The 27,468-nt window shown below is 36.8% G+C and overlaps 1 protein-coding gene and 1 non-coding gene across 4 annotated transcripts in view; one reads left to right on the forward strand and one right to left on the reverse strand.

Moving 5' to 3' along the window:
- NSF (N-ethylmaleimide sensitive factor, vesicle fusing ATPase) overlaps window positions 1–27,468 on the forward strand; it is a 145,673-nt gene that overhangs the window by 18,353 nt on the left and 99,852 nt on the right. For 2 of the 3 annotated variants that reach the window (XM_003786233.1, XM_023511292.1), the window contains exons 2-8: window positions 8,890–8,975; window positions 9,286–9,385; window positions 10,052–10,091; window positions 17,301–17,467; window positions 20,388–20,495; window positions 21,040–21,115; window positions 23,879–24,034. In XM_003786233.1, the coding sequence (XP_003786281.1) occupies window positions 8,890–8,975; window positions 9,286–9,385; window positions 10,052–10,091; window positions 17,301–17,467; window positions 20,388–20,495; window positions 21,040–21,115; window positions 23,879–24,034 (733 nt within the window). The remainder of the gene's footprint in view (window positions 1–8,889; window positions 8,976–9,285; window positions 9,386–10,051; window positions 10,092–17,300; window positions 17,468–20,387; window positions 20,496–21,039; window positions 21,116–23,878; window positions 24,035–27,468) is intronic. The other variant, XM_023511293.1, reaches the window with a different exon arrangement.
- LOC111724102 lies at window positions 11,301–11,362 on the reverse strand. Its single transcript, XR_002772465.1, has one exon. It is a non-coding gene; the product is annotated as a U7 small nuclear RNA (small nuclear RNA).

Consider the following 27,468-nt stretch of genomic DNA (forward strand, 5'->3'; position numbering starts at 1 on the left):
AAAAAAAAAAAAAAAAAAAGAAGAAGTTCAAGGCTAGTCTGAGCAGGAGCAAGACCCTATCTCTACTAAAAGTAGAAAAACTAGCCAGATGTGGTAGCATAGGCCTGTAGTCCTAGCTACCCAAAGAGGCTGAGGCAGGAGGATCGCTTGAGCCCAGGAGTTTGAGGTGGCAGCGAGCTATGATGCCATGGCACTCTAGCATGGGGCAACAGAATGGGACTCGGTCTCAAAAAAGAAAATTCTACTGATCTGGTATTACAGTAAGTGTTTAGTAAATGCTTTACAGAAAAGAAAGAAAAGAATATGAATGTTGTGATACTTAGATCTGATAAAACTAGACATTATAATATGCCATACATGTTAATTAAAACATGGTGCTAGTACAGAAAACAGACCATTAATGGAGTAGAACAACCAAACCAGAAATGGAACCACATACTCTTGAGAACTTAATATGTGAGATTTGAAGTCACCAGGGAAAACTGGAAATCACTTAGTGATGGTATTGTGTTTTACATTTTGGTGGTTCCTGTTTCATTTAGTTTGTTTGCTATACTTTTTCTTTTCCTCTTTTTCTTTTTTTTTTTGAGAAACAGTCTTGCTCTGTTGCCCAGACTGAAGTACATAATCATAGCTCACTGCAGCCTCAAACTCCTAGACTCAAGTGATCCTTCCACCTCAGCCTTCCTGGCAGCCTGGATTGCAGGAAGCCATTGTGCCTGGCTATTTTGTTATACTTTAAAACAATCACGCTTGTAAAGTATAATTTAAATATATGTGTATAATCTTATGATATTATCCTTCCTTTAATGCATTATGAGGATTTTGATAGCTATTTCTTAGTTAAGTGGATCGCTGTGTTATAGTTTACATAACCATTACTTAAAATAGGAGTTTTATATTGCTCTTAATTTATCACTGATAAAATAATGCTGTAGGGAACAATTATACATAAAAGTCTACTATATTTAAAATTATTTCACTGAGGCAAGGTTTGTCTATTGTAAAAACAGTTCCAAAATTCAGAATTGTAAATAGTGAAGATGTTTCTCTTACATTTCTTGTAGCACTGATGGCCACTGTTGACAGTAGTGTACATTTGTTTTATTTAAGACAAAAAAAAAAAAAACAACTTTGCATACTGTTTTGTAACTTTTTAAACACCTAGCGCTGTATTATGGACACTTTGCCTTGTCAGTACATACAGAGGTACCTTGGCCTTTTAAATGGCTCCCTAGTTGTCATTCTTTTAACCATGGCACCTATTTATGGCATTAGTTTAGGTCTAGGTTGCGTGATTTTTTTCTAATACAAATAATTCTTTACTCACTATATGACAGTTATAATAATAGCTATGATTTATTAGGTATTTTCTCTGTATCAGGTATGTGAGGACTGTTTCAGTTCATCCTTACTGTTGTGTATATATGGGTGGGAGTGCATTTCTTCCTATTTTTTCATGTTTTCATTTATACCCACAGAGAGGATAGAACTTTCTTGCCTCTTAAGAGAGAAAGAAAAACAACTTCTTACTCTTTTTTTTTTATTCATTTATTACTGTTTTCTTAGTAAAGACAAGGTCTTACTTTGTTGCCCAGGCTGATCTTAAACTGCTGGTCTCAAGTGATCCTTTCTGCTCAGCCTCCCAAAGTGCTAGGCTTACAGGCATGAGCCACCACACCTGGCCTAATAATCTCTTCCTCTTCTTAGGAGGAAGAATTGCTAATCTGAGGGTCACTACGGGATATTCATGCCGAAGGAGTTGTAGGTTTTAGCCTCCCTCTTACTTCCTGTGTCCACCTGGCATGCCAATATGGTCAGCATCCTTGAACTGAACTTTCAGAGGGAGATCTCCCCATTCTCCTAGTTCTCTGTTATTCCCACAGCCCGAATGAAGACTGCTTTGGGAGCAGACTAAGGTTCTGCAGACCTAGCTCTCTCTTTTCCGATTGGTGTTCCTCAATATGGAAGAACCAAGGTCTTTGTTGCATGGGTGTAGGGCCTCATTTTGACAGTGTACCTTAACTACATTTTTCAGTTTCAACATTTATCCCATCTTTGCAATGGGAATTATTAGAGATTTTCCAGACATTAAAAAAATCAAGATATTATTTCTCAATTATATTGAGGTATAACTTACATGAAATAAAACGTGGTCAAGCTATATAATATTTCCATTGCAAAAACTTCCCTCCTGATTTCTTCACTGTCAATTTCATAACCTGCCCAGGCAACCACTGATTTTTTTTTCATTTGTATAAATTAAGTTTGCTTCCTCTAGAATTCCATCTCCATGTAAGATGAATAAAGTAAGATAAATTCATTGTGTGTGTGTGTGTGTGTGTGTGTGTGTGTGTCTGGCTTCTTTACTCAGCATTGTTTTTGAGATTCTCCCATGTTACATAAATCAGTAGTTTCTTTTTAATTGCTGAATAATACTCTAGTGTATGGTTATACCACACTTTGCTTATCCATTCATCTTTTGGTGGACATTTGTGGTGTTTCTAGTTTTGGGTTCTAATGAATACAGCTGCTATGAACATTTTCATACTGGTCTCTTTTATGAGATCTTTCTCTTGATTAAAAACCTAGGTATCCACTCGCTGAGTTACATTGACTTCATAGCAGCGGTTCTCAGTCTGTGGTTCGTGACCCCTTTGTAACAATGAAAATACACTGCGCCATTAGGAAGGTTGAGAACCACCGTTTTATAGGAAACTGCATCACTTCTTTGCCAACATTTAATCTTGTTGGCATTTGACATTTTTCTTTGCAACTTTTATTTTCCAAAATACCAAAATGGGAATTTATTTTTTCTTCAGTATAAACTTGTGAAGGAATTTTAAGGCCCTAAAGGATAACAGGAGGTTCATCTGTGTGAGTGGTTATTGGTCTGAGGTGGAGAATATCAAGGTTACTTGAGAGATAACTAGAAAACTTTGGGAAAAGACTTACAAGTTTAACTTATTTCTACCCAATCACTCCTAGTCCCACATGAGTTAAGAATTTTAATAGAAGTTATTGTAAGAATTCAGAGCACTGAGGGATTCCATAGGTCTGCAGAAGGGTATCACTGATAGCCTTTCTTGCCTTGCTCTAAGCTGGCACTATCCAGTGAAACTTTCTGAATATGAGGACTGCACTATTCACTAACCACTAGACATGTGTGACTATTAAAGTTAATTAAAATTAAATCCCCCCAATTTTTTGCAAAGAGTTCAAATTCTGCACTTTGAAGGCTCTCAGATTTGTAATGATATAATCATTACACTAAAGTTTCCATTAAAGGCTTGTTGAAATTTTCATTCTTTAGAGTAGCAATGAGTTTATGATTTTTGACATTTTACGTTATTATAATAAAGAAATTTCTACAGCCTACGGACAGTTAAATGTTTTAGTAACTCAGACAACTGAGTTTATATAAAACTACCTGTCAATTTTGTATTTTCGTTTTGTAATAGCTACATAGACCTAGTGGTTGGCTTTTATTATTGTTTCCTAGAGGCAAGGTCAAAGTTAGAAAAATTGTGGAATTTTCCCTTGGCATTACTGTGACGAGTAGACAGCTACTATTTATAGGGACTTGTACTTTGTTGAAAAAACTGAGATACCCTGCTTAGCTTCTCATAAAAACACAGATGCTTTCGGATTCCAGTAGGGAGCCTTTTGCTCACAGCATCTGTTTTACTTGGCCAGCCGGATGACTTCTACAGATTTTTCCACTCTTTTGAAGGACACTTGACAAGTAAACAAGTTTATAAATGAAAAGGTTAACTTTGTGTTTTGTGAATCTTTTATTACTTTGGCTATATCAGTTCTGTGTTTTGAACTATTAGGTCTTTTTAGCTCAATTGTGCCTATCACTCCTAAGTAACCTTGAGATGGTTGATTTTTGTGTACGTGTTTTTTGAATTGTTCATTCTGCAGCTGAGACAAATTGATATTGATCTGTAAGTTTTTATGTTCAACAAATGTGTGCTGGGCCCTTGTGCTAAACCCTGGCAGCTATGGGCATGAGCAAGTCTGAATCCTTGAGAAGCTCAATGTCTGATATGCAGTGCAAACGTGTAAACAGACAGTAAAAATGTACTCAGGGGCTTCCATTAGAAATTTGTTTTATCAGCTTAATGGAGAGGGGTAGGAATCAGAAAGGCCTCATAGGAGAAGTAATGTCTAAGCTGAGATTTGCAAATGAGTAGGAGTTGGCCAGGCAAGGGGTACAGAGTTAAGAGAGAGAGAATATAAAGAAGGTTGCAGGTGAAAGAGACCCTGGGAACATAGGAAACCAAAAAAGTTGAGTACATTTTTGTCAGATCGCTGGTCAAGCTGTGACCTTGGGCAAAATGCTGTCTCATTCAGAAAGCGGACATGTGTGCTAGACTTTGTTAGTCCCATGTGCTAAATTAGTGATTTCCTAACATTTGATCATGAATTCCAGAAGTAAAAGAAAATTAGGGGGTAGTACCTGTGTCTCGTGAGTAGGGTGCCAGCTCCATATATGGAGGGTGGCGGGTTCAAACCTGGCCCTGGCCAAACTGCAATAAAAAATAGTCAGGCATTGTGGTGGGAGCCTACAGTCCCAGCTACTCAGGAGGCTGAGGCAAGAGAATTACCTAAGCCCAAGAGCTGGAGGTTGCTGTGAGCTGTGTGACGCCATAGCTCTCTATCGAGGGCAACAAAGTAAGACTCTGTCTCTAAAAAAAAAAAATGTTTTGATTATGTACCCCCAATGTATATCCATATTGTATATAAATAATAGATAGTACAAGTAATTTGCATATAGTAAAGCGTACCCAAAGGATGAGCTAAAGATTAAGTGTATAAGTCTCATAATATTTATTAATATGGAAAGCAAAGCAGTAGTACATCATCATTCTTTAAAATCTTGATTTAACATTTTGTGATACAACTGTTCAGAGGGCTGTTTCCAAATGCATTTTATTTTGATATTTGACTTTTTTTTTTTTTTTTTTTTTGAGACAGAGTCTCAAGCTGTCGCCCTGGGTAGAGTGCTGTGGTGTCACAGCCCACAATAACCTCAAAGTCATGGGCTCAAGCAGTTTTCGTACCTCAGCCTCTCCTGATATTTGACTTTAATGGCAAACCATGGATGAAAATGGGGGAATTTAGCTGTACTTTCAAAATCATGATACTTCTTTTTCCCCCAAAATTTAACTGCTGTTTATGAAAACCTTTTATTGAGCTGTGGCTGTAAATTTCCATCTGTCTACTAGTTTTTCTCACAGATTAATCCAAATGTTTTGTAGTTTAATAGTGCCAATAAAAGGGTTTTTAAAAGTCACTGAAAGGACGAAGCCTGTGGCTCAGTGTAGGGTACCAGCCCCATATACCAAGGGTGGAGGGTTCAAACCTGGCCCCGGCTGAACTGCAACCAAAAAATAGCCGGGCATTGTGGTGGTAGTCCTAGCTACTCGGGAGGCTGAGGCAAGAGAATCGCTTAAGCCCAGGAGTTGGAGGTTGCTGTGAGCTATGTGACACCCCCGCACACTCTACCAAGGGTGACAAAGTGAGACTCTGTCTCTATAGAAAAAAAGAAAAGAAAAGAAAAGAAAGTTACTGAAAGTCTTCATTTGGATTTTTTTTTTTTTTGGCAGTTTTTGGCCAGGGCTGGGCTTGAACCCACTACCTCCAGCCTATGGGGCTGGCACCCAACTCCTTTGAGCCACAGGCACCACCCCATTTGGATTTTTTCTTTTTTTAAGGTTAGAATTTGTTTCTAACTCTTTGAAACATGTAGACATGAGTTTTTGGATTTTTTCTTTGTTTTTTAGATAATACACATTGTTTTCAATAAGTGATGGAAATATTTCCAAATATTCAATTTGGAAATGCTCTATTCATGAGAACAAGATATTTTTTTCCCTGGAAAAGCAGAAAAAGATTGTAACATGTTGTTAAAACATTTTCATATTAATAGGGGCAGAGTGAGGTTTGTTTTTGTTTTTAATATCTTTGTGGTAGAATGCTACTTATAACCTCTTCAGAAATATTTAGGAAGTTTGTAACACTAATCTTTTTTATGACTTTTCTGTGTTTAACAGATCTTTTGTGTACTTACCTTATGGATACCAGTTAGTCTCCGTATGATTTAAAGAAAGAAAAAGATTTTGTTTTGAGGTTTTTTCTTTTTGAGGGAGAGTCTTAGTCTGTCACCCTGGGAGAGTAGTATAGTGTCATCATAGCTCATGGCAACCTCAAACTCTTGGGCTTGAGCAGTCTTCTTGCCTCAGCCTCCCAAGTAGCTAGGACCACAGGTGCCTACAATGCCCAGCTAGTTTTTCTGTTTTTAATAGAAACAAGGTCTTGCTCTTGTTCAGGCTGGTCTTGAACTCCTAAGCTCAAGCAATCCACCCACTTCTGCCTCCCAGAATGCTAGGATTATAGATGTGAGCCACCGCCCTGGCAAAAGAAAAAGATTTTGATGGCTCCTTCCTATCTCTCTTCTTCTTCTTCTTCTTTTTTTTTTTTTTTTATTTTTGGCAGTTTTGGCCGGGGCTGGGCTTGAACCTGCCACCCCTGGTATATGGGGCTGGGACCCTACTCCTTGAGCCACAGGTGCTGCCCCTTCCTATCTCTTTATAGAGTATAGAAAGATCTTTTTGTTATAAAGGTCCTGAGATTTTTTCAGAGATTCTCAACCTGTGGGTCACAATCCACAGGAACTATATTAAAGGACCATGGCATTAGGTTTTAATCTTTTTTTTTTTTTTTTTTTCTGGGGCTGGGTTTGAACCCCCCACCTCTGGTATATGTGGCCAGTGCCCTACTCCTTTGAGCCACAGGTGCCGCCCAAGGGCCGTGGCATTAGGAAGGTTGAGAACTACTGGTTTAAGTATTGGCATCCTTCATAGCTCACTTCAACCTGAAACTTTTAGGCACAAGCAATCCCCCATCTCAGCCTCCTGAGTAGCTGCGACTACAGGTGTGCACCACCACACCCAGCTAATTTTTCTATTTTTTTGTATCGATAGGTCTTGACCTCCTGACGTCACATAATCCTCCTGCCTTACTTCACACAATCCTCCTGCCTTAGCCTCCGCACATGCTAGGATTATAGGTGCGAGCCACTAGGCCCACACTAAATGGCTTGTTTTAATAAAATTAACCTCAATGACATCCTGAGGTACTTTGTTCTGACTAACTTGTACTAGGAGTCTACCTTTGAATGAAGCAGTGAACAACTTTTATATAAGGTGCTATCTTTATAACTTTATTTTGGATTTTTAAAAAAAAAATTGTCAAAACAGTAATTCCATCAGTGGTTACAGTTTCCCCATAAAGCACATTATTTCATTTACAGTTGAGAATACAACCTCTTTGGTCTTCTGTTCCTTAGTATTCTATAAAATTTTAGTTCTTGGTGTATTTCATAATAACTCAGCAAATACCCTGAGATGAAAGAAACATTTGTATTTTGATCTAATCATAGCAAACTTCACACACTGTAGTTTGTCTTTATATCGTCACCTCTTCAGGGTTTTCTAAGGGCCTTTGACTGTATTTTGAATAAAAGAATTTATTTAGTTTGTCATCGTTTTGTTTTCTGTGTATCACTTTAGCCATTTTTACCATGGTCCATGGCTTCTGATCTTTTTAGGGAACTCTTAGCAGTTTTGACACGTACTAACTTTCATTTATACTTTGTGAAGTGATAGATTAAATAATAAGATTTTCAACACAAGTGAGAAATTACAGAAATTTATCTCTTTCTGTGAATACTTGAAAGTCTGGCAGATTACGAGGACTTTGTTAGTGCTATTAGCTCATATCTCCTGGCAGAATATACACTTAGGGTGTCTTTAACAACAATTGGTATAAAATAAATATAAATAGAAGTACTAATATTTTCTTCTTACACATCAAAGAATTATTTTACTAACTAAGTGTACATATTTCACTTTCATCACTGTTGCCCTAAACAATTAGGATAATGTTAATGAAACTAGCCTTTTAGTTAAAAGCAAAGAAAAAAGTAATTGTTTTCCTCTGTAAATTTATTTTTGGGGGACAAATTTAAGAATCACCAGCTTTGGCTTGAGGTTTGAAGAATGAGCACTTCGGTCATAAACAGACAATGACCGTGACTGCCTTAGCTCACTGGGAAGCACTGGAGACTGATGGAGGGGGTTATGTGTTAAGTACATTATATGAAGGAATGTTATGCTAGTAGTTCTTAGCCAAAAAGCCTAATTGCTGTTTTTTTTTTATTTTAAATATATCCTGTAATTATTTTTGTTGAATGATATTTAGAAGATGGTTTTTCTCAGTCCCTAAGAGATATGGTTCATAGCCACTTAGGATCTCTTATAAAAATATAGTTTTTCACAATACACTTTATCAAATTTACTGAATTTACTTAATTGTATTTATTAGTCAATATTCTTTTCTTGAGACATGGAAAACCAATTTTAAAACTCTTGAACAAAAAAGAATTTATTGGCTTATAACCCATGTTTGGGATTGGTCTCAAGGGTTTAACTTGTGTTTTCAGGTATCTGTTGGTTTTCTGTGTCTCTGACAGTTTCATTGTCTTAGCAGGAAAGGTCTTCCTCCACAGTGGTGTGGCAAAGAAGAGGGCCTTTCTTCTCGTGCCAGTAGATACAAAGTCCTCTGGGCGAAAAAGGACTGTGTCTGGTTGCTTGTCTGCTGTGCTTGGCAGGTGGAACCACAGGGAATAGGGAAGGAATAGTTTCCCAAAGGAAGGGAATGCTTTGGTTTCCCAGAGGAAGGAAGGCTGGGAGTCAAAAATGATAGATCTTCATCACAGCATTGATGGTGAAGAAGAATAGAGGACAGAAAGACATAAAATATTCTTTAAACTAACATAACATGACTTAATTTTATTTTCCTAATCATTGGTTCTTATAGAGTATGCAAGCTGCAAGATGTCCTACAGATGAATTATCTTTAACCAACTGTGCAGTTGTGAATGAAAAGGACTTCCAGTCTGGCCAGTAAGTGTCTGACTTTCTTTTCTTTAACCTGTTAAGTGGTTAGTAACTTCCAGAGAGTCATTTTTAGGAAAAGCATGATAACTTGTCTGGATTCTGCTTACTGTGTGTTTGGTCCAAGGTGCTCCTTATGTTTGGAACATATTTTGAATTGCTGACAGTTTTTAGCAACTATATTGGTTCTTGTCCTTTAAGACTCATATGATGCCATGTTTCCACCTGATACTCATCAAACATCAGTTTGGAAAGACACATATTTAGAAATTAATAATTGCCTTTGATATGGAGTACTGACTGTGTTTCTGTCATTTAGGCACGTGATTGTGAGGACCTCTCCCAATCATAGGTACACGTTTACCCTGAGGACTCATCCATCAGTGGTTCCAGGGAGCATTGCATTCAGCTTACCTCAGGTAACTCAGATGTTTATTTGTTTTTTTCTATTCTTAAAAGAAGTAGAAGAGTCAATTTATTTTAAACAAGCATCACCCCATAACAGATTCATATGGAAGAAAAACATCTAGGAATTATATAAGGTATGTAAAGATATATTTTTTTTTTTTTTTTGAGACAGAACCTCAAGCTGTTGCCCTGGGTAGAGTGCTGTGGCATCATAGCTCACAGCAACCTCCAGCTCCTGGGCTTAAGTGATTCTCTTGCCTCAGCCTCTCAAGTAGCTGATACTACAGGCGCCCACCACAATCCTTGGTTAATTTTTATATTTTTAGTAGAGATGGGGTGTCTTGCTCAGTCTGATCCCAAACTCCTGAGCTCAAGCAATCCACCTGCTTCAACCTCCCAAAATGTTAGGATTACTGGTGTGAGCCACCACGCCCAGCTAAGTTAGTCAATCTTAACCTGAATGCATTTGCAAAATCCCAGTTCCTAAATAGTGTCTAATTCACAGGGGCTAAGACTTCAAAATATTCTTTATTCTTTGGAGGAACACATTAAGCACACAACAGTATACCATGATTTAGCCTTTGAATGTGTTCCTGAAATTCATAGAAATTCTTCTTTTTTTTCTAATTTTGATGGTTTGATTTTAAGTATCTTTTTCCCCCTCTTTTATTTTACAGCGAAAATGGGCTGGACTTTCTATTGGGCAAGAAATAGAAGGTAGGTTTATTTTTTAGTCACCCAAAGTAGATTTTCTGCGTGCTTTTCCTCACAGTTATTGAGATCTGTACAATTTTCTGTGACTGGTTATCAGACCTTAAACATTCATTCTATTCTGATTCCATCTCAGAACAGGAAGGACATAGTTTGTGGTACGTATGTCCTTACGTCTTTTCTCAAGTGTATTATGAAGTCGTTATAATCCATTAGGGAAGGGGAAGGAAGGCAATTTATGACTGGGGTGGGGGTAGGTGTTATAAAAGGCTAAGCAGCTTGTGGATCATAAGAGCTAATAAGACAAAGAGCTAATAAGCAAAAACCGTCTTTTAGGTAGTATGGTAAAGTAGGGAAAATGAAGTATGGCTCTTCTTTAGTCAGATAATTTTATATCAACTTTAGGGAAAGGAAAGAAAATACCAGTTTAATTAAGCCAGCTTTTTTTTTCTTTTGCCTATCTTTAAAACTTAGGAAAAATTCATATTTATAGAAAGGTTAAACAAATAATAGAGAATTTTTGTGTACTACCTTTACCTAGATTCACCAGTTGTCATTTTTTATCATTCTCTCTTCCTCTCTGTTTCCATGCACACACACACTTCTTTTCTGAGCCATTTGAAATGAAGTTAGAGAAATTATTCCTTTTTACCTCTAATACTTCAGTGTGTATTTCCTGTGATCACAGATATGCTCTTACAGTAATCAAATTCAGCTACCTAATTAGACGAAGATACAGTTAAATATGGATGCTTTTATCTATAGTTGTTTTTCCAGTTCTGTTAATTGCACCAGTTATCTCCTGTATAGCAATTTCCCCTTCAGTACAGATCCAGTTCAGGATCAGACTCCGTGTATTGCACTTAGTTTCATTTCTCTAATCTGGAATCGTTCTTCAGCTTAGAGCACTTGCCAGGAACATATGACTAACCTGTGCTATAGTATGTAGAGATATCTGAAAAGAGGAGTTGGTAAAGAGGAAGGAGAGTAGGAACCGGACAAATTATGATTTTTTGTGAGTTAGAAGGAACTTACACATATCATTAGTTGGCTTTTTCTTTGTGGAGATATGAACACTTACTAAATATAATGAGCAAATGGAGTTGTAATGTAGCTTAGGTTTCTAATTTCCATAAATTAATTTTTCTAAATGTAAGACTAGGAGTATACTTAACTGTTTTTTTTTTTTGGCTTTTTTTTCTTTTTTAGCGTGGAGGGGGCAGTCCTGTGAGAACTGGAAGAACTGCTAGACAAATTCTACAAGAGCTATAACACTAAAACTTGTAATGTAGATATTTTCTGTTGCGAAAAGGTATGGAAATTCCAGGTTATCAATTTTGATGATTCAAGAAATGTGTTTTGTGGATTAGTTATGAAAGTATTCTTCTGCTACATTCATAACGAATCCATAAAACATATTTCTTGAATCATCAAAATGCTTATCTTGATTATTAAGTCAGATCTTTAGACAGATTTAGTGATCGAGGGGGACAAAGATGGAGTAAGCTTGAAGCAAGGTAGGGTTTGGGGGCCTAAGTGAGATGGGCGATGTGGCCATAAGGGTAGAAAACTGATTCAGTCTAAGTAGAGGTATAGCCAAAGGTAGGATAGGAGGTGTGGTTTGAAGGAAGAGTGCTCAAGGTTTCTAGAATGAGAATGAGACTTTCTAGTCAGGGCAATGATTTTAGTCTGAGGGAATCTTCTGGAAGAATAATTTAGTCTATCTTTTCTCCATCTGGCATTGTCATATTTTAAGTATTAATTAAAGACTGGTGTTCAATTCATGTGCTTTTTTGAGCATTATACTGTCTATAAGTCAACCACCCAAGGGACTGTAGCAAACTGGTTCCTTATGTTGACAGAAATGGTCAACATAAGGAACTAGGCCTACTATATGATACATGCATGTGGTGCATGTCTGGTCTATAAAAATTAGGTCCACTTAAGGAGGTGGTCAATATAGGAGGTGGTCAACTATAGGAAGTTCCATTGTGATGTCTAAGTTTATTCAGAGCTTTGGATACACCTTATTTTTTTTTTTATAAAACTTTTTTTATTAGTCTTTGATACTAAGTTGCTATTAGCCATAAAATAAGAAAACCTTCTTCCCCTTCTTTCCCTTCTTTGATCCTGTATAAAACCTAACTCTTGGCTCGGCGCCTATAGCTCAACCGGCTAAGGCGCCAGCCACGTACACCTAAGGTGGCGGGTTCAAATCCCCAGCCCGGACCCGCCAAACAACAATGATGGCTGCAACCAAAAAAATAGCCGGGCGTTGTGGCGGGCGCCTGTGGTCCCAGCTACTTGGGAGGCGGAGGCAGGAGACTCGCTTGAGCCCAGGAGTTGGAGGTTGCTGTGAGCTGTGATGCCACTGCACTCTACCCAGGGGGACAGCTTGAGGCTCTGTCTCAAAAAAAAAAAAAAAAAAACCTAACTCTTGTCCCTTTAGGACTGACCATGGTGCTGACCATGGTGCTGACCAAAGTGCTGTCCATGGTGCTGCCCATAGCAACTGAAATTGTTGTAATAGTTTGGTGTTTTTCTGTTTAAGAACATAGACTTTAAACTAAAATGCATTCGAAAATTATAGTCAGCAATGATATTTTAATATACTTAATCAAATTTTGTCAGCATGAAGATGATATACATACATATACATATGTGTATATACATACATAGTATATATATGTTATGACATTGTACTGTTTTGAGTCTTTAATTCACAAAATGGTGTACTGTGCAAGTCTTTCTGCAATATACTTTTTTCACTCAATATTATGTTCTCATAGGTCATTCATCTTTATTCAATATGTCAAGTTTTTATTTTAATAAAAATTGCTGTACAGTGTTCCACATTATGCATATACTGCATTTTATTCATTGTTCCCCTACTAATCAGCATTTTTCAGTGTTTGAATACTGTAAATAATGTAACAATGGACCTTCTCTTTTTGGGCAAATGTTCAAGAGTCTTTCTGGGATAGACGCCTAGAAATGGAATTGCTCAATCAACATATTCATTTTTACTTTAAGATTTCCACCTCTTGGTGCCTAGCTCAACAGTTAGAGCGCCTACCATATACACCAGAGCTGGCAGGTTCAAATCTAGCCCAGGCCTGCCAAACAATAATGACAACTACGACCAAAAAATAGCCAGGTGTTGTGGTGGGTTCCTGTGGTCCCAGCTACTTAGGAGGCTGAAGCGAGAGAATCGCTTAAGCACAAAAGTTTGAGGTTGCTGTGAGCTATGATACTTCAGCACTTTACCGAGAGCAACAGCTTGAGACTCTGTCTCAAAAAAAAAAAAAATATTTCAACCTATTAGTATTTTCACTACATGGAGAAACAACTAAGCTCACTTGCCTATGAAAGTTTACTCAGCACATAACCTGTATTTTCTAGGAAATGTTAGGAAGGAACAAAGTATCTGGAATTGGAGGCAGGAGAATTTTCAGAAACTTCCAGCCAAGATTTGAACTTATTCTTTGATCTTCACTGTGTCTCCTGTCCTTCCTTCTGGCTTTGTTATTTGAATTTTGAAATATTGAAAGTGTGTATGTCCTCCTTTAGATGGGAAACTAAAATATAAAAATATGGTTAGACAAGCAATTTCATTTAGATAATTTACAGAAAATCTTTGTATAATATATAACTCAAGTGACTAGAATATAAGTAATAAGTTTAGAACAGGAGTATGAAATCACAAAGACTTATCTAGTCCAGAGTTCTTGATTTATAGATGTGACAACTCAAGGTGCAGGAAATTTCAGTGACAACAGGTACTCACTGAATCTGTTGAAACACACAGACTCAAAATCTCTTTGAAGAGAATAGCTTTGTTTGTACCTGGAATCTTTGCAACGGACATTTAATACTAATCAGCTAAAAGCTACACTACAATGATTTTTTTTTATTTGTTTGCTTAGCTTCTTGCTATTTGACCACAGCAACTCAGAAAAGCACCATGCCTCTTTTTCAAAGCAACTGTGAAAAACCAATCTCTTTTCAATTATGTGCTTTTGTGAGAACTATAGGAGCCCCCTTATCCAGAGTGACTAGGACTGCTAGTTAATTGAAAAGTTGGTTAAAAGCCTTTTCTTGAGGGTTTTGTTTTCCATATAGTAGAATTCTGTATTATCTTTTGTGGATAAACTTTACCAATAGTTTTTACATGGGTCTCTTTGAAATGGATGGAGAACTTAGACAGGGGTCCTCAGACTTTTTAAACAGGGGGTCAGTTCACTGTCTCTCAGACTGTTGGAGGGCCGGACTGCAGGCCCCAGGACGAGTCGGCTGCTAAGCAGAACAGGCAGTGGCAGCAAAAACACCTGGTGGGCCAGATAAATGTCCTAGGCAGGCTGCATGTGGCCCGTGGGCCATAGTTTGAGGACGCCTGACTTAGAACTTGTGAAGTATTTGAAAATAAAGAATCTTTTGGATTTTCGTGGATTTCACTTTTTCTAATGTTCTTGCTCCTATATATTTTAACAGTATTTTTTTTAGAAGAAACTCTTCCTTTTGTAAGTTTTTCCAAAGCTTTCAACTTAGTTTTATAATATCACTTCTAGAATGTCAAAATTTCAATAGTTTTATAATATTTAATTGTATTGCATAATTACTGTAATAAGTATAACGAGCACTAACTAGCAGATGAGAGAACAAGCTATTGATCCATGATGTGTCACAACTCCAATGGTGCATGAAGAGCCTACAAGCTCTGAACGTGAGGCAAGCCATAGGCAGGTTGGTATATATCAGAGGGATAAAAGTTGCTCAATATTCTGGTGAGTCAGCTCAGTGGAGGGTGCTTGAGAGAGTTTCTGCTGTGTTCTAAAGGGGCCATGGGCAAATTTTGGACGATTATCTTCTGGGAACACAAAAGGAAACTATACATGCATTAAACCTTGTTGAATAGCAATGGTAGACTTTTTTACTGGGTACAGTCAGGTTTTCCTGTTGGGGAAACTCAAATGCAAAAATTCTCTTAAACTTTATTGAGTATCTTACTGTATTCTTTCATAATGGTCCCAATACAATTACTGCAATGTAATATTTTTGCATTAAAGGTTTATGTATCAGCTGTCATTTATAAATGGGCTTTTCCTGCTGATTTAAGAGTCAGAATTTTCCTATGGAAATGCTTCTTGGTAATTACATGTCATTAAGAAAATATCTTTTAATACCTATTTAATACCTATTTTTCTCAAAATAATCTTTGCTGTAGCTGTACTATAAAGTTTTTTTATTAAATGGTTATTACCTGATATAAAATTAAGTGTAATATTTCGATATTTAAATTTATGATATTGTAGCATAAAAACAATTTTTGAACTTTTCTTGTGGCTTCAACAGGAATTTTCTTACCCAGAGTTTTATATTAATGTATATGTTTTCTTTGCCTCCTTTGTTATTAGCATGGAAGTCATAGAGTTTTTTGGTTTTGTTTCATTTAAATATATCATGAATTTATTATTATTATTTTTTGCAGTTTTGGCTAGGGCCGGGCTTGAACCCACCACCCCTGGTATATGGGGCCGGTGCTCTTCTCCTTGAGCCACAGGTGCTGCCCATAGATCATGAATTTTTTTAGCCACCTAAAATACGCTGTTAAATCCTGTTAATAGGAATTAAAAACCTTGTTCTTGCCTGGTTCCACATACATTCCATGTGGAACTTACTTTGGTTCCTTAGACAGGTTAGGCCCTCAGTAAATATATATATTTTTTCTTCTTTTTTTTTAAATTTCAGACTCATATGAGGGTACAAATGATTAGGTTATAATATTTGCATTTCTTAGATAAAGTCCCTCTTTATTTATTTACTTATTTATTTATTGTTAATTTTAAAATTTAAAAAATTTTTTTGGAGACAGAATTTTACTTCGTCGCCCTTGGTAGAGTGCTGTGGTGTCATAGCTCTCAGCAACTTCAAACTCTTGGGCTCAAGCAATTCTCTTGCCTCAGCTTCCTGAGTAGCTGGGTCAACAGGCTCCTGCCACAGTGCCCAGCTGTTTTAGAGACAAGGTCTTGCTCTGGCTCAGGCTGATCTCCAACCTGGGAGCTCAGGCACTCCACCTGCCTCGGCCTCCCAGAGTGTTGGGATTATAGGCGTGAGCCACTGCGCCCAGCCTAAAAGTCCCTCTTTAGTTGGGTCCTGCGTGCCATATACCCTTACATTGTGCCCATTAGGTGGGAGCACACCAATCCCTCCCCGCTTTCCGCATCCCCTCTTCTTCCCTCCCCCAACTTTAATTAAATTGAGCTTTTCTCTTGTGTGGGTGTGTAGTTCATCTACTGGCTTCATATTAGTATTGAGTACATTGGATACTTACTTTTCTATTCTTGTAATACTTTACTAGGAAGAATGTATTTTAGCTACGTCTAGATTAATACAAAAGATGTAAAGTTGACATCTTTTTATGGCTGAATAGTATTCCAAGGTATACATATACCAGTTTATTAATCCATTCATGGGTTGATAGGCACTTAGGTTGTTCCACATCTTGGTGATTGTAAATTGAGTTGCAGTAAAAAGTGCAAATGTCCTTATGATAAAATTATTTTTTTTCTTCTGGGTAGATGCCTAGTAATAGGATTATGGGATCAAGTACAAGGTCTATTTTGAGTTCTTTAAGGATTCCCCATACTTCTTTCCAAAGAGCCTGTATTAGTTTGTCAGTAAATATTTTTAGTAGTAGTAAAAAAGGAATTTTAAACTTTAACTTGGTCTGGAGCAAATTCCCCTAGTAAACATGTTTCTCAAGACTTTCCCCTTCACCCCTGCATCCTACTTTCTAGGGCAAAAGAATTTACCTACCTTTCACCTGAGCTCTTTCTTATGTCAAACCAAAATCTGTTTGGGAACAGCATGCTATGCCAGCTTCCCTGCTGTCATTTTGTCCTTTGTTGAATGAGAAGGGGGAAGATGCACAAGCCATGTCGTAATATTATGATTTCCCCATAAGCATGGGGTGGGGGGTAATAGCAGAGAGAGAGTGCTGTCTAGCATTTTCTGATTAATTAAAATGGGGAAGAACATTTCTAGTGGTTATTAATATTTTTAAATCTTTGCCTATGTGTTCCTCCAGTGAATTCCAGGTAAGCCCCCAGCTCATCAAATTCTCTTATGATTCATTTATGTGAAACCTGTAGTTATTAGAATGACAAGTATTTGATGTCCTTGTCATTTTCAAAAATGCTTCTCTTTTCTTCTTAGTTTCCTTATATACATTCGACAAAGCCAAACAATGTATTGGCACAATGACCATCGAGATTGATTTCCTGCAGAAAAAGAACATTGACTCCAACCCTTATGACACTGATAAGATGGCCGCAGAATTTATTCAGCAGTTCAACAATCAGGCCTTCTCAGTGGGACAACAGGTAGTTTTAAATTTTCTTCTATTCCACTAACTTTATAGGTATTCTAATCCCTATTTGTATCAAAATTATGTCTGCTTTTTAAAAAATGAGCAAAGCTTTGTGTAACTACACGTATATCCAAAATGAGCAATAAAAAGCAAGATAGTTTGTTTACTGAACCTCTAGGAGGCTGTTCAGAAATATTGTGAAGTACCTAGGTTAAAATGTCTTATGTAGGCTGGGCGCGATGGCTCAGGCCTGTAATTCTAGCACTCTAGGAGGCCAAGGCTGCTGGATTGCTCGAGCTCAGGAGTTGGAGACCAGCCTGAGCAAAAGCAAGACCCCATTTGTACTAAAAATAGAAAAACTAGCCAGGTGTTGTAGGAGGTACCTATAGTCCCAGCTACTCAGAAAACTGAGGCAGGAGGATCACTTGAACCCAAGAATTTGAGGTTGCCATGAGCTATGGTGATACCATAACACTCTACCCAGGGCAAGAGAGTGAGACTCTCTCCCCCACCCCAAAAAAAAGTCCTATATAATGATAGAACCTTTTCCCTTTGCAAATTTGGGAATACTACAGACATATATATCTGAAATTTCTTTTCTTATTGTGGGACATTTGGTCTCTGGAATGTCCTTTTCTTTCACTAATGTAGTTCTATACAAAAGTAGTTCTGAAATGTTTTAGGTTATGGACTTATTTGAGAATTTTAAGAAAACTGTGTCTAACCTTCTCATTTACAAATGAGGTATTTTTAGGTCTAGAGAAGGCAAATGATGTGCCCATGGCCACACAGCCAGGGACATAACTGAGACAACGATTAATTAAACAAATGTTTAATAGTACCTAGTATGTTTCAGCCACTATTTTAGCCACTACTGACCCGCCTACAAAGTAGATATGAGCTATACTCTTACAGAGTTTCCTTTCTACTTGAGGAATACAGAATATAAAACAGAAATGCCATGTACAGTTATTAAATACTCTGATGTCAGTAAACCAGGATGCTGCACTAGAGCGTTACTAGTGTTTTGCATTGAGTGGTCCAGGGAGGCTACTCAAGATGACATTTAGATGATAATTTGTTGACTACCTGTCTTTTGCTTTTTGGACTATGCTATGTTTCTTCTGCATTCATGTATTTTTTGACTAATCATGCAGAGATTGCCTAACTAAACTTAATTATTTTTACCTTTGCCTTTAGCTTTACTATCTTAATTGTAAATCCTTAGGCTCGGCGCCTGTGGCTCAAGCGGCTAAGGCGCCAGCCACATACACCTAAGGTGGCGGGTTTGAATCCCCAACCCGGGCCTGCCAAACAACAATGATGGCTGCAACCAAACAATGGCCAGGCGTTGTGGCGGGTGCCTGTAGTCCCAGTGACTTGGGAGGCTGAGGCAGGAGACTCGCTTGAGCCCAGGAGTTGGAGGTTGCTGTGAGCTGTGATGCCATGGCACTCTACCCAGGGGGATAGCTTGAGGCTCCGTCTCAAAAAAAAAAAAAAAAATAGTAAATCCTTAGAAAAATGTTTAATAGAAAATGCTTTGGTATTTGTAGTAGTTTTAAACCTAATGACAAATAGTAACATACAGATATCAATAAAGCCATGAAAGAAAACTCATCATAATGCAGAGAAGAAATAAATATCTTACCCCACATCACTGTTCTTCCCATTTATTTTCATTTGTAGTAGATAGTAGTGGGCAGGATGGAGAGGCAGCCCCACCTGTGTATTTACTGCTGTACCCCAGCACACAGACAAGGGCTGAGCTTATAGGAGGCACTCAGTAAATATGTGGTGAATGAGTGACTGGATGTTCAGAAGGTGTTTCTGCACTCATATAGCAGGCGTTTTATACTGGTTATACTATGTAGAGAAGGATCAATTTTAGAGTCACAGACCAAGGCTAGACTCCTGGCATTTATTATCATTTACTGTTCCTCTGAGTACCATTGCTTAGCTTCTTTCAGGAAACTCAGTCTCCTCACTAGTAAAATGGAGTAATAATTTCTGTTTCCAAGAGGGTTTGTGAATATTAACCATATAAGCTAACTGCCTGTAGTGTTGGTATGTAGGAGATCATAAATGTTAGCTCTCTTTTATTCTTATTGGCTCTAATTCGTCCGTGGAGCAGATGGAGAGGGGTTTAAAAGAGAAAATTGGGCTCAGCGCCTATAGCTCAACCGGCTAAGGCGCCAGCCACATACACCTAAGGTGGCGGGTTTGAATCCCCAGCCCGGACCCACCAAACAGCAATGACGGCTGCAACCAAAAAATAGCCAGGCGTTGTGGCGGGCACCTGTAGTCCCAGCTACTTGGGGGGCGGGGGCAGGAGACTCGCTTGAGCCCAGGAGTTGGAGGTTGCTATGAGCTGTAATGCCACGACACTCTGCCCAGGGGGACAGCTTGAGGCTCTGTCTCAAAAAAAAAAAAAAAAAAGAGAAAATTGGTTTTCTGTATCTGAAAAACGTGGGTAATGATGAGAATCATGCCATTATATCATGAAGTGATTTTTTTTTCCTTCCTCTGACCTCTTTTTTTTTCATTTAATTTGTTATTAAATCATAACTGTACATTTATTGGGTACAATGTGATGATTTGATATATAATGTGGATGCTTAAACTGATTAACATAACCATCACCCCACTTACTTATTTTTTGTTAAGACACTTATGATTTATTCTTAGTTGTTTTGAAGTGTGTCCCTGCATTGTGCACATTAGGTGAGATCCCACCCAACGCCCTCCCTCCTCCCTGCACTCGCTCTTCCCCCTCCCCTCCTTTTCCTCTCCTATCTTTCTTTCTGGCTATCCTTGTGTTTTATCATTCGTATGGATGTGTAGGTGACTATATATTGGCTTCGTAATAGTATTGAGTACATTGGATACTTTTTTTTCCATTCTTGAGAAATACTCTTAACCTCTTTTTTACATAGCTTGTGTTCAGCTTCAATGAAAAGCTTTTTGGCCTACTGGTGAAGGACATTGAAGCCATGGACCCTAGCATCTTGAAGGGAGAGCCTGCAACAGGTAAAAGGCAGAAGGTATGCTGTATTTAATTTTGGTTAAATGTAGGTACTTATTGTAAATAAATATTAGGAAAGGTGTTAATTGGAAAGATAAATGTATAGGTATTGAAATAAACCTCATAGGAATTTTAAAAGGTAGTTATAAGAAAAGTAAATATGACTCAGGTGATATTTTGGAAGATTTGCTTTGCATATAGTGACCTCATTTTCACTTCACTTTTGGCCTTGCTTTTAGAAGTCCAGAAGTCTGGCTCGGTGCCTGTAGCACAGTGGTTACAGTACCAGCCACATACACCAAGGGTGGCGGGTTCGAGCCTGGCTTGGGCCAGTTAAACAACTGCAACAAAAAAATAGCTGGGCATTGTGGTGGGTGCCTGTAGTCGCAGCTACTTGGGAGGCTGAGGCAAAGAGAATTGCTTAAGCCCAAGAGTTTGAGGTTGCTGTGAGCTGTGACACCACAGCACTCTACCAAGGGTGACATAGTGAGAATCTGTCTCAAAAAAAAAAAAAAAGTCCAGAAGTCTGCTGTTAGACGACTAATTGCTGTCTTTCTATACAGATTGAGGTAGGACTGGTTGTTGGAAACAGTCAAGTTGCATTTGAAAAAGCAGAAAATTCATCACTCAATCTTATTGGTAAGATTTACAATTTTTAGAAGATTCTGAATGAAATGGGACTATATTATTATATGTGACTCATGTATAGTGATTTTCAAGTAAGTAAGGAGAAGAGGGGCACCTTCCTTGAGAGGACATATCACAGAATCATAGGGAATCTCCTCTTTGTCAGACTTACTGATGAAAAGTTTAAAGCCTTACATCTGGATTATCACTGTCTGATAGAAATAGAAGGTGTGCCACATATATAATTTCTAATTTCCTAGTAGCTACACTAAAAATAAATAAAAAGAAACAAATTATCTTTTTAACTCTTCATTTTAAGGTAATTTTAGGTTAACAAAAGATTTACAAAGGTAGCTCACTGACTTTTCGGTATGCCTTCACCAGCTTCCCCTGATGTTAAACATCTTATATGACCGTAGTATAATTATCAAAACTAAGAAATGAAACATGGTTTCATTGCTACTAACTAGACTGCAGGCTTTATTCTAATTTTACCAGTTTTTCCATTATGTCCTTTTTTGATCCAGTATCTGATTTGGTAACTCACATTGCATTTAGTTAATCTGTTTTTAGTCTCCAGTCTCTGAAGGTTCCCTAGACTTTTATTATCTTCTATGACTTTTAAGAACTGGTTAGTTATTTTGTAGAATGCTCCTCACCTGCTTTAAGATACTATCATCAATTCTATTAGTGATTGAGTTAAGTGATGAACATACAGGTAAAATTTTTCTAACAGATTCACAGTTTAGTCCTACTCTTGTACTTTCTTATTTTTATTATATTAAAACAATGCAACTTGGTCTCTAATATTAGTAACTCGCTTGAATAATGGTGCCATTAACTGGAAGGTAATTCTAAGTTTTGATTGATTTAACTATGTTGATATCTACCCTAATAGAAAATAGAGTTTTCCTTGGTTGCACACCATCATGTCCAAGGTTACTTAACATTCTTTTAATGTGTGGCTTTCTTTTTAGTCCATAAATTACCATTTTTCCTGACAAAATATTGATAGGCTCTCAAACAACTCTAAAATTTGATGATTCTGTTTTATACAATTTTATTATATAACTTGATTTGTTTTGCTTAACATATTTTAAGCATTTTAAATATACTCCTACATGATTTTTAATGTCTATATATGTGACTTTTATGGACATAGGACATATTATAATCTCCCAATTATTGATCCAATAATTTATGAAATGAGTTTTTTGTATTTTATTTTTGTGTACTTTATTTTTTGTTTTTGAGACAGAGTCTCACTATGTCGCCCTCAGTAGAGTGCTGTGGTGTCACAGCTCATAGCAACCTCAAACTCTTGGGCTTAAGTGATTCTCTTGGCTCAGCTTCCAGAGTAGCTGGGACTACAGGTGCCTGCCACAGTGCCCAGCTAGAGAAGGGATCTCTCTCTTGCTCAGGCTAGTCTCGAACTTGTGAACTCAGGCAATCCACCCGCCTCAGCCTCCCAGAGTGCTGGGATTACCAACGTGAGCCACCATGCCTGGCCTTGTGGACTTTGTGTTAACACATATTATCCCAAGGGAGTTGTATAACTTCTAAATATTGTAGGTATTTCTAAGTAATCTATGCAAAAGTGTGATTTTCAGTGCAAAATAAAATTGCATAGTAATTTGGCATGCAATAAAATTTGGCCACAAGAGGACAGTAGAGTCTAAGAAGAATATTTTTGATAGCTTCCTAACAGAAATCTTAAGGCCTCAAAATTCTACCCATAAAATTGCCATCTAGGACAAACTTTTTTAAAATTTAATTTAATTTTTAATTGACAAATAGTAATTACCCACTATGGAGTACTTCTTGATGTTTTGATACATGTACATACATTGTGGAATGATCGAATCGGGCTAATTAACACACCTATCACCTCAAATATTTATCATTTCCTAGGGTAAACTTTTTTTATACAAAATTTTCTTCCCTGATTTTATAAAGATCATATTATTACTTTGTTATTTTGTTTATAGTAAAGTATGCTGAGGTAATTAATTCTGTTTGAAATAGTAAATGTGGTTCTCTTCAGTGACTTTAGGTGGCACTCTGACATTTAAATTTTATAATGTCAGTCTAAAGCTCCACTATGGGTCCTCCACTAAAGGTAAACCTTTAGCAGGTTTACCCTGCTAAATAATAACTATCTATTGGACTGTAGATAATTTTTATCCCTGTGAAAGAATTGGTAAACAATGAATTTGTAATCATTGAAGTCTTTAGAATGATTTTAGACCTTTGTGCATAAGTGAAGAAAAAGCAAATAAGACATCAAACTTACTAGGTCCGTCTTCTTAGGCTGAGGGTTTATACACCTAGTCACCTGTACAAATTAATCTACATAAATATGTGTATTTTTAAATACTCTTGCATCAGAAGCCTTCAGAGACAGATTTCAGTTGCATTTCTGTCAGCTAGTATTGTCTTCATCAGATATATGCACTTGGTGTTTGTTCTAATCAAACAAATTAATTCATTTGGTTAGCTTAAAGGTTATTGCAACCGAGTTCTATTGATTGATTACCGGTAGATTACAGCATAAGTTAACTATTTATTTTAAAAGTATATTACTAACCATAAATGGGGACCAAAGTGGGTAACAAAACTTAACCCTTCTTGTTAGAAAATCAACTAAGAGTATATTGTTGATCTTTGTATAGGGATAGCTTCTTTTTATTCATTTAGGCTACCCAGGGAGTTCTGTCTTTTCATAGTTAGTGATGAAGTCCTTATTTCACATTTAACTGTATTTGTTTGACACAGGCAAAGCTAAAACCAAGGAAAACCGCCAATCTATCATTAATCCTGACTGGAACTTTGAAAAAATGGGAATAGGAGGTCTGGACAAGGAATTTTCAGACATTTTTCGAAGAGCTTTTGCTTCCCGAGTATTTCCTCCAGAGATTGTAGAGCAGATGGGTAAGTTTAAAAAGAAAAATGTGATAAAATCTTGTATTGTTAAAAAAAAAAAGTTAATGTGATGAAGAATCTTTTTGATAGCTTTGGAATTATTTTTCAGACTTACTGAAGTATTTTTCTGTTTTAACTTTAAAAAAAGATACATTTTCTGAAAAACCTTCAAAATGTTAGAGCTTTTAAAATTACATTTTAATTTTATAAAGAAGATGTAGAATTACTACTGTGGTTGCTCCATTTTATTTATTTATTTAAGAATATTTTCCAATAGGACATACTAAAACATCTCACCTAAAACATCTAAAGCTAAAAAAAATTTCACCTAAAACATCTAAAGCTCCACTATGGGTCAGATTTACCCTGCTGAATAATAGTTATCTATTGGACTATGGGCATCGTTTCGATATTAGCTACTGCTCATTTTTACTCTAACATTTCATTACCCAGTTAGTAGTACATCTTTGTACCTAGTAAATGGATACCTGGTATGTTTTTAAATAAGATAAATTTAATCTATAAAGACAAATGTGGAATACATAGAGAAGTTTCCATGTTACACATAAAGAAATGCTATACTCATTTATTACTTTCCTGTGTGAAATGGCTTTATTTGCCCAGTGGAAATGTTGTCACGACTGTTTTCATATCCATATCATACGTAGGATTGGAATGTGAGCAACAGCATATCTATCTGAGAAAGGAATTTAAAACCTAACAGCTTCTGGCAGATTATTAGTGTAAAAACAGTATTCATAAAAAATGGCAGGAGTATGAATATATTATTCCCATCATCCCCATCACTCTTTATCTTTAAATTGCTACTAGAAGATAAAAGTATATTCATCATGGTGGGGCTAAGCACTGCTTTCTAGGCACTAAGTGCCTGGCTTGTGTTAGCCTCCTATTGTTGCTAGCTTTTCTGCCTGGTCGCTCACTCTGATAAATTACAGACACAGCACACACCTGTTCGCTGGGTAAAGGTCGAGTTTGGAGTTGGATTAAGAGAAAATGACAGAGACCCTCATCACCTGAGTTTTATACACCCTGCAATCGCAATAACATAGTTTTTTATCTGAAGGATACAAAGGCCAAGTACATAAAAAACAGAATTCCAATCTGGAAAACATTTTAAAATGTGGTGATTCACTGTGTTGGTAATGTGTATTTTTGATCAAGACATAAAAATATTCTTTAAGTATATTTTAGGCAAAAGCGAAGATGAAAGGATGATTCCAAATGTTTTAAGTTGTCCTTGTAGAATATTTTTATTGGTTTTCAGGACTGGGATCTAGTGAAGAAGGAGGCTAATGATTCTCTTCCTTTGAACTTTTATATTATGCAGCTAACAAATAAAAAACCAAACAAAATTGCTTGTGTAGTTAGCCATATGTTTTAATGTTATTATAAATGTTTTCTCACTGTTTGGAAGCTGTTGAGGACAGTTATTCAGAGACTAGTTACCTTGTGTAACTGTGGATTATGTTGTAGCCCCTGCTCTTGAGGACCCCTGTGTGGGATTGGGTAGATAATGTGAAATGTCGGGTAAGACTCACTGGCCCATTGGTGCCTTTCCTAGGTGTTGAAGACTTTGAACAAGTCTTTAAATCAAAACAGGTTTGGAATCTACTAGTGAATTTTAATCTGTTTCTGATATCCACATTGGAATGAGTTGAATGATAGTGGGGCGTTTTTGTTATTGAGGTGCTTTTTAATTAGGGACTGTAGATTTTAATATTGTTTGTGAGTGATCCTGTCCAGAATCTTCTTTTGATGGATTTATTTTTCTAATATTTTTATACTAAATTACTTAGACAAAAAATGAGTCCTGTCCTTTGTTAAAGGAAATTTTTTTTCTCTTTTTGGTTTTTTGCCATCAAGAAGCATGTGTTATCATTTTGATTTAAAGGACAGCTAATGTAAAGTTACCTTGGCTTTTGAGCTAAATTTGAAAAATACTGTTTTCTTTCCTCTGAAGGAAGGCTAAACAAATTAGAGCTAACTTTTTTTGTTAAATGGTTAAACAGCTGAGAAATAATTATCTTGCTGTGCATGTGTTATGCTCTGTTTTTCAATAGAGGCTTCTTTTTTTCCTTTGAATTTTGGGGGGATTATATATTAAAATATTGTATTTCAACTACAGTGTGGCTATAAATTTCTTATTATGTTTTGGTAAACCTATATGTAAAAGTAAAAATTGCTACATTTGGACAGAATACAAATAAAATTATGCAAGTCCCTTTTATACATACCCTGTATTTTTTTACCTTGTCAGATGGAAACAAAATTGGTTATTTTTTTCCCTCACTCTTTGTTAACTAAACAGACAAACCTGTCTGGTTTGGGGATTCATTTGAACACTTGGATATGATTGGTTAAATCAGTTCAGATTTTTAAAAAGATTAGAAAAGAATAATGTACGTAGGTTATGGGGCTTTTTGTTTTACTTTAAGCCAGTGGTTCTCAACCTTCCTAATGCCGCGATGTATTTTCATTGTCACAAAGGGGTCGTGACCCACAGGTTGAGAATCGCTGCTTTAAGCAGAGAACTTTACTTTTGGCTTGAGACTAAATCCGGCCTCAAGAGTCTGGAGCTGTGTCTACTTTGTAAATAGGAATTTTATCTAAATGCATTTTTTGCCTATTTATCAAGTTTTCCAATTTACGAAGTGATCAATTCTCTTCTGCCATTGTTCTTATGAGATTGTTAATTATGCTTCTAGATAATATAGTTCTCTTGTTTATAAAACTTCACGTTGCCTTTTCAAAATAGAAAATATAGTTTAGGTGCATATATGTTGCTAATGAGATACAGAAAGACTACGTGACTTAACCAGAGATGCACAATTATGCAATAAAATTAGGGATCATATGAGGTAACATACATGAAAAAACTGTCATTGAGTTTCCAATCTGTTAGTTTCTTAAAGTCCTTTCACGTACATAGTGTATACTGTCCTGCTTTTGCTATATTTCTACAGAATTAAAATCGAGGAAATCCTTATAAGAGAAAAGAAGTCAAAAGCTCTGTAGACTGAGGGACAAAAGCCTGTATAGAAATAGGAAAAGGGATTACTTGAGAATATCAACTTAAACTTTTGTTTTTATTTATGTATGTATTAATTTATTTTGCATACTGTAACTCTAGCTTTTCCTTTGTCTACAGCAGTTGGGTTTTCCCAAACCCAAGGCAGGTAGCTCTTCCTTGGGAGTATATGAAAGTATTAGAACTCTAGACTTATGCCTTATACTTAGTGAATGAAATACAGATATTTATTATAGTTAGCTTGTCTTCTATGCCCACAATGGTGATGTTTAATTAGAAATTATCTTAAATCCGGCAGTGCCTGTGGCTCAGTGGATATGGCACTGGCCGCATATGCCGAGGGTGGCAGGTTCAAACTCAGCCCCAGTCAAACTGCAACAACTAAAAAAAAAAA

Source organism: Otolemur garnettii, unplaced genomic scaffold (genome assembly GCF_000181295.1).
Source record: "Otolemur garnettii isolate 467f Iridium unplaced genomic scaffold, OtoGar3 scaffold00018, whole genome shotgun sequence".
NCBI classification, from domain to species: Eukaryota; Metazoa; Chordata; class Mammalia; order Primates; family Galagidae; genus Otolemur; species Otolemur garnettii.